Source organism: Pipistrellus hanaki, assembly GCF_964339955.1.
Source record: "Pipistrellus hanaki genome assembly, chromosome: 5".
Taxonomy (NCBI): domain Eukaryota; kingdom Metazoa; phylum Chordata; class Mammalia; order Chiroptera; family Vespertilionidae; genus Pipistrellus; species Pipistrellus hanaki.
Genome location: NC_140507.1, coordinates 33,320,267 through 33,334,507, shown reverse-complemented (window position 1 = coordinate 33,334,507; position 14,241 = coordinate 33,320,267). Strand labels below are relative to the sequence as shown.

General features: G+C 41.1%; 1 protein-coding gene across 1 annotated transcript; it reads left to right on the top strand.

The window, feature by feature from the left end:
- The first annotated feature begins 471 nt into the window (after nucleotides 1-471).
- Nucleotides 472-12,613, top strand: MINAR2 (membrane integral NOTCH2 associated receptor 2). Its single transcript, XM_084886737.1, has 4 exons — nucleotides 472-642; nucleotides 4,155-4,205; nucleotides 8,038-8,265; nucleotides 12,369-12,613. The coding sequence occupies exons 1-4, from the start codon at nucleotides 478-480 to the stop codon at nucleotides 12,546-12,548; spliced, it is 624 nt and encodes a 207-aa protein (XP_084742863.1). The 5' UTR covers nucleotides 472-477; the 3' UTR covers nucleotides 12,549-12,613.
- Nucleotides 12,614-14,241: the final 1,628 nt, after the last annotated feature.

The following is a 14,241-nucleotide window of genomic DNA, read 5'->3' as shown; positions in this document are numbered from 1 at the left end:
TTAGCGATGATCAGAGAGAGAAATTAAGTTACGTCTCTATCGGTGGCTATCTCATGTGCTCCAAATGATGGACCGTGATACTGAAATTCTGGCAGTCTTTCCCCAAAGAATAGCTCTTCTTTATTAGGCTGTTATTTCTGACTCTGTGGAGAGGCAGTAGGTGCTATCTAATTTTGGCATCCTATTAATTTTAATGTGTAGCCCCATTCAAGCATCCTTAATGCGTGTGTGTGTGTGTGTGTGTGTGTGTGTGTGTGTATGTGTGTGTGAGTGTGTGTGTGTGTGTGGGGGGGGGGTGAAAAGGCAGGGTGCTGCACTGTTCCCTGTGCTGATGTGTCATTCTGAGCGTGGCATCGGAGTACCGCTGAGAGCTGGTTTCAGGTGCCCGGAGGAGCATCCTCAGGCTCATTCATAATGGACGAGTCTGACGGGACCAACCTCACTCGCCTTTGTTTCCTACCGTAGACGAAGGGGGACATGGATCTCTCTGCTTTGCCAAATAACAACCATCCGGACAAATTCCTGCAGCTGGACGTGAAGCTGCTGATGAGGAACTCGGCCCTCCTGCAGGCCAGCCTGGTGAGGTTTCCGGGCGGGAGCTACCCCGCTGCACAGCACTGGCAAAACCTCGTCTACGCACAGGTACGACCCCGAGGGCGGGGGCCGGGGCTCCTTTCTCGCTCCCTGCCACTGCAGCATCAGTGCAGACGGAAGGCTGGAGGGGGCCGAGGGCAAGGTAGCTTAGCTTACTCATTCTATATAAAAGATGGGAATTCTCCCGCCCATTCATTCCCCTTCACACATTAGCTTCCCAGCATGACTTCATTTTAGAGTTTGCCTAGCCCTCACTTTACTCCTCTCAGGATTTTTCAAACCAATTTGCAAATAGAGTTTTGGAGGGAAAACCTATCTCTATTTTTTAATTTTTTATTTATATATATTTTTTTGGTATATTCTAAGCACGAAGCATCAGAAACTTACGTTGGAGTCTCATACACCTCCTTCAGACCAACTGCCTTTCATTTCGTGCAGGACAGACCCACGGCAGGACAATGGCAAGTTCAGGATGGAAGGAGCGGATGTAGCGGGAACTCTCCCCCTTGTGAAGGGCTGTCATTGTAGACACTCTTGGTCCCTCCTCGTGGAAGGACATGCCAGCCAGGTCTTCCAGCCTAAGGCAGACCTGATTTCTTGCTTTCTTCTTTTGCATCTTCCTTCCTTCCTGTTGCTGACCAGGAGAGAATAAAGCTGTGATGAGTTCCATGTGCTGGGATAAACACAGAGGCCCTGACTGCTGCCCCGCTCCTGAAACAGGAATAATCTGTTTTAAGATGCGAGGGCTAATGGGGCTAAGGGTTAGTCCGTTTAGAAACAGGAAGAAGCGTTGCATTTCAGAACAGATGTGACTGACCCACAAAGCCCTGCAAGTCATTAAATCCTGTGGAGGGGTTCAGACTCCCTGAGCAGAAATTTGTTTTCCTTTAAGAAACAGTTGCTACTCATGAGCCCTGGTGTAAAGTGACTCCTTTGTGGTGCGTTTTGTGGGCTCCTGGGGACCTTTATCATGAGATCATTCAAAATCAAGTACACTCAGCTGATTATGTAAGTGTTTCCTCCACCTATAAGGGTTTTAATTTATTTCCATGGTAAGGCAAGCTTATTATGACAACTGACTTTTTAAAAATTTTTGCATCTTTTCTATTTGGAATCCTCAACACCCTCCTGCCCATCGTCTGCACCTTTTTGGTTATTGCTTTTGTGTTTTGTTTAGTTTGAAGCTAAGTGCGATGAAATCCCTCCTTTAGATACTGTTTGTTTATATCATGGAGTAAAATGATTCAAAAATCAGTTTAAAAAAAAACCACCTTGGCTTTCTTATGCTATGAAGTTAAGTCTAAGAAAACATATCCAACAAATTCCTTTCAGGTTGGAACACATACATCTAACATCTTTTGTTTGGTACTGGAGTTGACCTATTTTCTTCATGTGGAACTTCACAGTTTCAAGCTCTGTAGAATATTATTCCAAAATCTGAATGAAATGCAAAATTTTAAAGGGTATATTTTTCCACAGCCTCTATTGGGTTGAAATAGTTATTCAAGGAAAAACCAAGGAGGTAAAAAAAAAAAAAAATTTGTTGAATAAGTTATTGGTAATTATGAACTGCAGATAAAGTTGTTATCCTTCTACCCTAAAAAGAAATATTAAATGATTGAAACAAAGACCAATTTACTATTGAAATAATGCATGTTGGTGTAAGTCACTTACAAATTCAGGTAGTTGGGTAGGTGTAACACAAATAATGAGTAACAACAATTATATTTACTACTTCAGTTTGCAATATGTCAATAAGTAATTCTTCTCTGCTTGGCTGAATTTAAAATCTAGGAATGATATATTCTTTGGATAAAAAATAAATCTATAAAGAAATGGACACATGGAATTTTTCAGTATCTATAATAACTGGAAGAAGGTGCTTATATACCAAGTGAATTGAGGTGTTGGGATACACAGGTGGCAGTTGTCAAATAGTTCTTAATTTAAAACCCTCCTCTATTGGGGAGATATTAAGCATAGAATAAAGAGGTTAGAAATTTGGCTTCTTGTGTCATATTCTCAGCAAGACAGTGTGAGAGATATCTGTTATGGCCCGTATTCAGTCCATGCTTCAGTTTATTTCACTTGCAGAATTAGAATAATATTCATTTTGCATATTTCCTTAAAACTGAGAACAAATAAAATATGACAAAAGCAATTGAGAAAAAATGATTTTCTATGCAAGTATATGAAATGTGCATTATCATCATTTGTCAATATTCAAAATGTGTTAAAATTATCCTTTCATTATAATTTGAAGAACAGCAGATAATATCACTTGCATTATTTGATTTATGCTGTGAACGGATATGTGTGTGTGTATGGTGGTGTTGGAGAATATACTTAAATACATCTGTCAAGCTACATGGCCAACTCAAGCAGTAGACTTTATACTCACCTGAAATCCACACCAATTTCAGATTTGTGTCAGCTTATCGTTTGGTATTACACCACCCCAGGTAGGTGCATGGTGTGTGGGACTCAGACTACCTCAAGAAATGTTAAAGGATTTAACCTACAAACATTGCCTTCAAAATTGCTGGTAACTCAGCATTTAAAACAAAAATCCCCTAGATCCCAAGTATGAAGCTGAATTCTTAAATATACAGGATACCCCAAACAAATGTATAAACTCTTCAAGTAGATTGATTACATTTTGTTTGTTTGTTTGTTTGTTTGTTTGTTTGTAGATATATTTTATTGATTTTTCCACAGAGAGGAAGGGAGAGTGATAGAGAGTTAGAAACATCCTGCATCCTGCACGCCCCCTTACTGGGGATGTGCCTACAACCAAGGTACATGCTCCTGACTGGAATCGAACCTGGGACCCTTCAGTCAATAGGCTGATGCTCTACACACTGAGCCAAACCGGTCAGGGTTCTATTACATTTTGAAAATGAAATGTATTTTAGTAAGCACTGCCTTTATAATTATTCAAAGTATCTGTACATTGTTGGGACACCTTGTATGTATCATTTACATTCATGATTTATTTGTATTTAAGATTTTTAAAAATGCACATTTTACTTTCAGAGTTGAGTCCCAATGCCATTTTTTAATGAGCTGAAGCAATAGGGTGCATAAAGAAAAGGGAGCTGAGGTTCACAGGCTGGCCAGTGGCCCCGGTCAACTCCCTTCTGTGCAGGTCACCCATATGTGCAGAGGGCACAAGCAAATACTCCTTGATTCTACTATGTTTATATTCCTTACGTCCCCTCACTAGAGAAATAAAGGAGCTTCACAGCAAATTTCATCTCAGTGCACTGAGCAAACTTTCTCCAAAATCGAATGTTTCTGGTTGTTAAAATTATTTGGGGCATGCATCTGATGAAGGCACTTGGAATTGTACTCTCCATATTTCTGCCAATCCCTTTATAAAACGAAGTAATGAAAGGAAAGGGATGATTTTTTTATTTAGTTTAAATGATAAAATATGTTTTTGCAGATATTGTGGTGGGCCTTTTTTTTCTTTTTCTGATTAGCAGTTAGACTTCAGAATATTTTCTGACTAACCCCTTTGCTCTGTCTTTTCTTGGCTTCCATCACATCTGTTTCAGAACCCAGGAACATTCCTCACTAAACCTGTGAGCTGGAGCGACAGGCCCAGGGTAAGAGGCTCTCCTCCCGTGACTGTTAGACACTGTTCTTTACTAGGTTTGTTTCTCAATCACCTTTCCTTGCGTGGCTGTTGTATGCCCATGAAAAATCAGTGAATTTGGTGAGTATCTAGCCAGGCACTGTCACAGGCTATCATTCTGGAAAGCCAATATATCCTTGTCTCCCTGGCTGAATGGGAAAAGGGAAAGACACCACAGTAACTGGGATCCCACTGGGAGCAGTGTGTGTGGCCTTCTTCCTTGAAGGGGGGGAAGATTGATTGGGACGCTTCTGCTTTGGAGACGTCCTGAGGCATTGTTCTCTGAAGCTCTTGGTTCCATAGACTAGGTCCTAGACTATGTCCTCGTCTAGGTCTATAGACTCTTGGAGACATGCCCTTCTCATTATTCCCTTTTTCCATATCAGAAGTGGGCCCTCCTTTAAGCCTGTATAAAGATTCAAAGTTTGCTCCTAATCCTGGATATTTGCAGGCCTAGGGCTATTGTTGCCTTGTCTTGTTTTTTGTTTTTGTTTGTTTGTTTGTTTGTTTGTTGTGTGTGTGTGTGTGTGTTGTTGTTTTTTATTTCAAACAATCAAAAATTTGTAGGTGTAGGGTAGTGGTTTCTTTGGTAATACATATCTTATAAAAATTAGCAAGCTATTTGTTAGTGTAAGCCTTGCTTTTTCTGCCTCCCTTCCTCCCTCCTTTGACTCGAGGACAGCCACCTGGAGGCTGTCAGGGATTAGTTATGAAACCACACCCTAAACATAATCTTTACCCCGAGACACGTCATTCAGCTGAGACATTTTAATGGACTTTTTTGACTCAGTGCTTTAAAAAAAAGTCTGTTTGTCAGTTTTGGGGTCTATAAACAGTCAGATTTTAAACAGTAGAAAGCATAACATTTCTAAACTCTAATTTCTTCTTGCACAGTGTCCAGTTTTTCCTCTCGTCTCATCTCCTTCTTGTATTATACTAATGCTCTGATTCTTGTGGTATCATTATATGTACATGGACACTGATAATGTGTAAGTATTTCTTTTAGAGCTACAGGTGATTAGATTCCAGTGGCCACAGATGATATTTTTACCAAATGATTTTCATTTTAGGATGTGAATAGGCATCATTCCAGCTTCTGATACTGATTTATCCTTTTCTACCACTTGACTGCTAAGCCAGTGCCACACATTTGTGGAATTTCAAGATGCCACTTGTGTGTGAGGAGGGTACAATAGGCTATACTGTGAATTTAAACTGGGGAAAACTTTTATTTTTAAATTTGTTTTAACTGATTTTTAGCGAGAGGGGGAGGAAGATGGACAGAGAGAGAAACATTGATGAGAGATAAACATTCACTGCCTCCCACATGCCCCTCACCGCGAACTAAGTCCACAATCCTCAAAGGTTAGGTAAATATAAAATATTACTTTTTTTGCATAAACATTTTAAAATGTAAGTTATCTTACAGTCCATATAACTAAAATGATGGAATTACTATTGGGTTTTCCTTTGCTATATTAAATGAAATCTATGTAAAAATGTGGATGAAGAGTTGGAATCAAATGCATGCTTTTTTTTTTTTCTTAACCTATTTGAAAAATATTATCAAAGTATAAATGAACTCCAACCACAATTAGTACTTTTATCCAGCCATCAAATTCTTAATAAAGCTATATTATTAATTTTTTAAGCATATTTCTTTCAGGCATGAGATTGCCATGCAACACAAAAACAAATGGCACCATGTTTGAGGAGAAATCTCAGTCTTTCAAGAATGTGATTTAGAATTAAGAACTTGAATGTCTTTCTAGAATATAGCTCTGGTTATTTTGCTATGGTTTATATATTAGTTTTTCAAAGGCCTTGTACATTGTAATAGGATGTATTATTTTTTCTTTACCCTGAAACTGTTTCCTCATTTATAGAACTAGTCTAGCAGGCAAGAAAACTGACATAGTCAATTTATCAATGTCAGAAGAATTATTCCTCCTCAAAAATGATCAAAGATGTCTAGCCTTGAAGGAAAAAGCTTGAGTCAGAATTATGCTAATCTGAAATGATCTAAATTTTATATCAAATTGTTTTTCCTCAATTCAGAAACATTTTCATGAGGTCATTCATCTTAAAGAGAAATACTAAGTCAAGGTGATTTATTATTTCACTGCAAACCTCAGTATTACAGAATATAAATTGATTTTGAGCATGCTAACAACCTAGTAAAGTCAGAGAAGATCTCCAGGTTTATCTATAATTATGTAAAAAATATGGATTAAGAAAATTAGAAAACCTAAGACTACAGAGAATGTGAAAGGTTTTATACAGATGATTTTTGGGACCACAGCCATTTCAAAAGGAAACCATGTAATATTAGTTTACAACTTAGTGTATATGAATACATATTTAACATTACCTACATACCCCAGTAGATGCTGAGGGAATCAACCTATTGGTGATCATAAATATGATACAAAGGAATGTTTATTGCTACTATTGAATCTTCTCTGTTTTGTGAAACACATTTATTTTTAAAACCACTGTAAATTAATGAAATTTGCTGCCAGTTTTTAAGGGATAAGCCTAAGTTTTCTGAAAATTAACTTATGTGGAGTTCCTCTGCCTTGATGCCACATGATAAATGAACCATTATGCTATAAGTTTTTTGTTTCTTCTCAATTATATTTGGCCAATGAACAAATTTTAACTTAAACATTTTCTGCCCTCATGATAGCTTTGTAGTCATAAGGGGAAAAAGGGAAGAAAAAAAACTGAGGTCAAACTAGACATATAAAAGCACACATTATATGATTCCATTTATAAAAAAAGAAAAAAAAAAGAGTCCATCTGACTTACGCTGTTAAATTTGGAATACTGGTTATCCTTGGGCAGAGCGAGGGATAGTGACTGGAAGAGAGCATGAAGCATGCTGGTATTGTTCTGTTCCTTGGTAGAATCTTAAGGTTTATATGGGTTGTGAAAATGTATTTATGATATATGTACTTGTCTTTATGTATATTGTGCTTCAATTAAAATGTTTGTTAAAATCTGAAGGTCAACATTAGAGCCTTCTAATAGCCAGCTCGTCTGTAGACACAGATATGAGTGCTTTGCTAACTTAGTCCATTTCTCCAAGATATCTGAAATAGGAGTCCCAAGAGAATTTTCACGAAAGCCAAGGCATGTCTATAAATGCCTTTTAATCTTGACTTTGCTGGGTTAATAGAGCAATATTAAATATTATTCTTATCAGTCATGGAATGCACAAATAAAAATGAAATGTTATTAAATCTCAATGCAAGAGAGCTGGGGGGGGGGGGAAATGGCTTTGTTCAGAATTCTACTATTTGAATTAAAGAACAGTGCTCTTTCTCCATAGTTATAAAATAGTATTTTAATGAATGATTACTGAAGCCAAAAAGATTATAGGCAAAGAAAGAACTCAATGGCTCAGCCGGCATGGCTCAGTGGTTGACTGTCAACCAAAAACCAGGAGGTCACAGTTCAATTCCTGGTCAGGGCACATGCCTGGTTTGTGAGCTCAATCCCCAATGTGGGTGGAGTACACAGGAGGCAGCTAATCAATGATTCTCTCTCATCATCGATGTTACTATCTCTCTCTCCCTTTCCCTTTCTCTCTGAAATCAATAAGAATATTTTTAAAAAAGAAAGAACTCCATGAAATAGAATTCTAGGTGAAACTAGATCCCAGACTCCTTTCCTCATTATCCTAATCTGTTGAGTTTCCAGGCAGAATCAACACATTTTGGGGTACAGTTTTTTCCTATTACATTCTCTGTCATCAGTGGCCTGTTGGTAAGAGAAGCCTTGTCTCTGCCTCTTAACAGAGAGAAAAGAAGAATCTCACTGCTCAACGAATGAGGAGATCCAGTGTGAAGGGTGCTGTCTTCATAGATAGGCCCCCACCAGCTCTCTCATCAGTCCTGAAGAATAATCCACTCTGTGGTGACTTAAGCTTGGAGGAAGCTATGGAAGAAAGGAAAAAGAATCCTTCATGGACCATCGAAGAATATGACAAGCATTCCCTGCACACAAACCTCTCTGGGCATCTGAAGGTACTCGAGGCAAAGAGTCCGTCCTTCAGTTGAAGGGGGAGATCAGTTAACTGTCCTAAACAACATGGGTGTTGGGGTGACAGGCATCCTTCATGGGGCACAAAGCCTCCAGGTTTCCATTTTAGCCTCCGGCTTCCCTTGTTCTTTCCTCTCTTGGTGTTTGTTTATTTGTTTTGAGCTTTCCAACAAATTTAATGTGGCACAGACACAAGGTTTACCTGGAAGGGAAAAGTTTTTTGAAAATTCGTTTGCCAAATGATGTATGTTTTCCCATGGTTGTGTGACCACTTGTGTTCATGAATACTTATGAATCTCTTGCTCAACACATATTCCAAAAATACTGATTCAGTGTTCTGTCCTCGGCACTGTGCAAGGCAGTTCTCATCAAAGATCATTTCGTTCCAAGCCCACTCAGTGATTGAAGATTGCGGACTTACATTTTGGACTCTTTCCTGTGTCTCAGTAACAAAACAAAGCAAAACAAAAGCATTTCAACACAGAAAAAATATGCAATGAACTCATTCACCCAAAGTCCCCCCACCCCACTCCTATTCTACGCCCAGTGTCACCCATCACACAGAAGATCTAGAAATACCTGAAAAGCAGGAGAGTGGCCCTCTCTTTTCTGAGTGGCCTGGATTCCTTCCCAGCCTCCGCTTGCCTCCGCTGCCCTGGGGCCAGGAAGCCCTGCCGGTTTCCAAGTACCCGTTATGCATATCTGTTCACACCTGAAGCATCTACAGACTTTTGCAGGGAACAGCCTTATGTCCTCTTAAAATCTTACACTTTAAAAATCTCAAATGCCCACTCCTTGAAATATCTCATTGTCCAGCGTCTTTGAAGTTTCTGCATTTCCTTGTAGATGTAACGTATCTTCTCCTTACTGTAGTCTCTTTTCCAGAGAGGTTTCCATAACAGATGCTCCCCCATAGCAACACTAATCATGTGTTTTTTATCAGGAGCCTGAAGATCAACCTCTAAGAAGTCACTTCCTACAAGTAGGAAAAATGTATTGATTCATTTCTCAAACATGTCCTGACTGTACATGAGAGCCCCTTTTCTTTGTCGTTCTCATGAATGCCAAGGGGACTATAAAGAGAAATGTTTCTGTCCCTGCCTCAAAAAGTTCATTTAACTGAGCGGAGTAACAAACAGTAACTATAGAACCAGGTAGGGCGACAAGATGGAGAGAGAGCACAGTGCCCATTGTGGCAGTAGAAAGTGCTGTGCAAATTCAGAGGAGAGCAAAGCCACATTGGATTATTAAAAGCCCTGTGAAAGGTTAATTTATGCTGGGTCTGAAAGATGGGGAGCATTCAAAAGATCTAGCTGGTTTGCATAAGTGTGGCTTGGGAGTGGGCTCTCCTGTCAGACATAGCAAGAGGAAAGGCACAAGTTACAAGAAAGTTAGAGAATTTGTCAGACTAAGCAGTCTAGTTTTGCTGCGCTGCAGCTGAAGTAATAGAATAATGGGAAAGTAAGGCTAAAACAGACTAAAAGAAATTGTTTGAATGCAAGAATAAGGAAATTGAACATTATTGGCAATGAGGAGTAATTTTTTTGTTGGACAGTTCCATGAGTTATGTGTAGGAAGCTCACACATGAGGAGGATGGCTATTTTGCTTTTCTATAATCAGGGTCTACCCCCTCACCCCAATCCTCTACATGAAATCGCTCACTGCAAAGCAGTGGCCCCTCAGGTCACAGGCTCATTTGCATTCTTGAGGGATGCTTCTGGAAGTCATGACTTTTGTTTTGATTATAACTTCTTTCTATTAATGAATACTTTGTTAATTCAACTTCTCCCCTCACCTTTGCCTATTCATAACTCTTGTTTAGCAGGCAGAGCCCCTAAATTATTTCTGAAAACTTTTCACCACGATGGCCATAATAGTTTAAAGTCTCTTGGGCCACTCTCTTTTTTCTAAATTGCTAAGAATATATATATATATATATATACACACATACATACACACACACATAAAAGCCTAAGTGACTGTTACAACAGAGTGACCGGGACGATCGTTTGACCAGTTAATATGATGCACACTGACCATGTTTAATGCAGATGTTTAATGCAGAAGCTTTCCCCTGGTGGTGCACTCCCACAGAGGGTGTGCTGCTCAGCCAGAAGCTGGGCTCACGGCTGGCAAGCGCAGCTGTGGTGGCAGGAGCATCTCCTGACTCTGCAGCATACTACCAAGTGACAGGCACAGCAGGCTGGGATGAGTGTGAGTGGCATAGCACTGGTTTGGGCTTCTCCCTGGCTGCCTGCCACTTGGTGCATTGCTACATCCCCCGAGGGGTCCTGGATTGCGAGAGGGTGCAGGCCAGGCTGAGGGACCACCCTCTCTTGTGCAAGAATCCATGCACTGGGCCTCTAGTATATATATAAAAGCCTAAGGGACTGTTCGACCATTCAACTGGTAGCTATGTCATGCACTGACCACCAGGGGCAGATGCTCAATGCACGGGCATGGAAACATGGAACAGACTGATGAATCTCAGAAGGGAGGGGAGAGGAGGAAGGGTGGAAAGAGATTAACCAAAGATCTTATATGTATACTAATAAGTATACATTAGAGGCCCAGTACATGGATTTGTGCACTGGTGGAGTCCTTCAGCCTAGCCTGCAGGGATCAGGCTGAAACCGGCAGTCTGACATCCCTCAAGGGGTCCCAGGTTGTGAGACAGTTCAAGCCAGGCTGAGGGACCCCACTGGTGCATGAGTCCATGCACCAGGACTCTAGTTTATAAATTAGAAAGGAGAAAAGGAGCCCTATATTTAGCTATGAAGGGGAGCTCTAAGCAGAATTCTGAAAGTCCTCACTGAAGAATGGAGGCAATTAGTCTTGAGGACAAAGTGCAGGCCTCTGATAAGGACACACATAAGGGAGCGAGTAGAGTAGACAATTTTAATAACCTATCCTTTTGTACCAGTCATCCAAATTTTATTTTAATACTTTAGCTTTCCTAGAACTAGGAAATTGAAACTAGTAGCAATGTGATGGAAGAACTGTATTGCCATGGCCGGAATCCATCCAGCCCCCTGCAGGCATGCACATTGCCTCTTACTGGGCATTGGTGAGCCTGAAACTAGTTCACTGACACCAAAGCTGGCCATGGAAATTGGCTGACTTTAAGTCCATTGAGACTAGAGAGTGAGAGGGGAAGAGGGGGCAGTCCAATGGCAAGCTATTGCAGTAATTCAGGTGGGAAATAATGAAGTGGGTTTTTGAAAACTAGAGTTTCAGCATTCACCATACATTTGTTGTATGCTTACTGGAATCCAGGCACAGTCACTGACTCTTATCTCTGAGCATAGCTGGATAAAAAGAAGAAGAAGAAGAAGAAAAAAAAGCTTAATGTATGACCAGTAGAGTTCGCAGGTGATTTGTTAAACACAGGAATGAGGTTGAGTTGAAGACAATTCTGTCCAGCTGTAAGGAAGATGAGGCCGTGAAAGAAACAGACATGGAGTGTAGGAGCTGATGTGGGGAAGGGTATGTGGGATTCTTCCTTCAGTAGGCCAAACAGTGCCAAAGTTTCTGCATGCCAAACCTGCTGTCGCCCTCTACAAGGGGCACCAGCGACCTGAAAGGCATGGAAGGGACCCTTGATTCTTAGTCTTACTCCTCCTCCCATGTACATCGGCTCCTGGATTTACTGGAAAACTCATCACATATGTTTATCTCTACCTTGCCAACAAAATCAAACCTCGAAGGCTCATCTCAAGCAAGGGAGGAATTTTAATTTTATTTCAACTCACTAACCTGACTGGCACACACTACTCATGAGATGTAAGAGGCACTAAATTGGCATAAAATACGGCAGAAACACTTGAGAGCAATTTAGTCAATAAATCATGCAGGCCTCCTGATGAATTCTCATGCAGACCTACAGTTTGGAGCCGCAAGGATTCCTGGTCAGCCAGCAGGCTGCACTTCCATGTGGGTGCTGTTCAGGGAAGCCTAGCCTCTCTTATTTCACGTCAGCCTCACCCAAGACAGTGTGAACATGGCCTTCATACCTCTGGCGGGGTCTTGTCTGCAATCTTGTATGGATCACTGATTGAGCCTATTCTCCATGTAATTTTCTTTTAGGAAAATCCCAATGACCTGCGGTTTTGGTTGGGAGACATGTACACGCCTGGTTTTGATACCTTGTTGAAAAAGGAAGAGGAACAAGAGAAGCATTCAAAATACTGTCGGATAGGTCTGATTTTGCTCCTTATTGCCTGCATCTTGGTTTCCATAGTGACTGTTAGCACATTTTTCACCTAAAGAAACTGCCACAGACACGACCACCTGACATTTCTTAACAAATATTTTGAAATAAACATTTGCAGAAAAACATGTTCGGGTGGTGTGAATGTATTGTTGATTGCTTGAGATTTGTTGGCTTTCTCTACTTTGTGCTCTGAAAATTGTGTATGAATTCCAGTCTGAGCTGTGTCCTTTGGGAAGGAATTCTGGGGATTGTAACCACAGAAACGTTACTATGTACAACCCAAACTAAACGCTGACAGAGAGCAAAGCAGCACCAACAATTGTCAACAGTTTTGTCTTAACGCTCAAACTACATCCACGTGTCTTTAAAGCACTGGTACCTTGCTCCCCACCCCACCCCTCACCCCCCGTCATTACTAGGAAAGTTGGGCAGGTCATTTTTTGACCAACTGCCAGGCACACAGGGTGAAAGCTTCTGGGTGTGCTGCCTATTGAGTCGAGCTCTGCTCTTTTACCTTCCTTTATTCCTCTTTAGGACAGAAAGAAAGAGGGGAAAGTGGAGACCTCCTTTAAACGTATTGCTGTTTCCCCAGTAATCCTTTATAATGCTTCTGTTTCATGTAGTAATTCCAGTAGACCTAAACTTAGACAGGCTGTAGTTATATAATTAATTGCATTTAGAGCCAATTGTGCTCATGAATTGATCCAAATTGGTAAGTGGTGGCCCCTGGTGGCAGGTGGTAAGTATGTCTCACCAGCCATGGCTCAGGAAAGAAGGCCCTAAAAAGCAGAGGAAATACTTAGTGAAGAGAACAGGAGTTGAACCCTTACTGTGCCTTGGACCTGGGAAGTTATTCTCTCTTGAGAAGGGATAATACCGTCTTCCCAGCAGGGCTTGCCTAAGGACTGAATGAGAGACACAGGTAAGAGCAATGCCTGGTTCCATAGTTCATGGCCGTTTTGCTGCCGGTATGTGCTAGCTTATTGACCCTGGAGTCACCTTACGTTGCCTGCAAATACCTGGGGACCTGATTCTGCCACAGATGAATAAAGTCATTATCCTCTCTTAGAACTCCCTTCCCTGAGTCCCTCATCTCCACTCCCCCAGCCCCCACCATGTTGTGCAAGAAACAACAGAGGGGTTTTTTCCATTTCTCATTAGTCAGATTTTGCTCTTTGGGGACGCCATATCATTTTGTTGTATTTCTCTTAAAGAAACTTGAAATAAAGTCCATTAAAGTGCAGCTATACTGTACCATAAAATCATTGTGCACAAAAACTGTCTTAAGCATATTTGCAGTCTTAAACGCCTTACTCCTTCACTCCTCTATGGTAGGTTCCAGTCTCATTTAGAACTGAAACAAGGAGAAATGAATGCCCAGGGGACCCCCTGAGGGCAGGTCCACTCGCTGTGCACCCCTCCTGGACAGACAGTTGCTATTACAGTTGACCCTTAACCAACACGGGGCAGGGGCGCCAACCCCCACACAGATGAAAAGTCCATGTATTACTTTTGACTGCAGTTGGCCCTTTGCTTCCACAGATTCAACTAGCCACAGGTGGAAATCAGTGTTTTCGTCTGCAGTTGGGAATCTGCGGTTGGGGACGCGAAAATACTGTTTTCACCTGCTGTGGGTTGAATCTGCACGAGTGAAACCCACGGATGGGAAGGGCCGACTAGTTATTGAAACAGATCCACCTGCAAGGGGGCCTGCACATTTCAAATCTGTGTTGTTTGAGGGCCAAC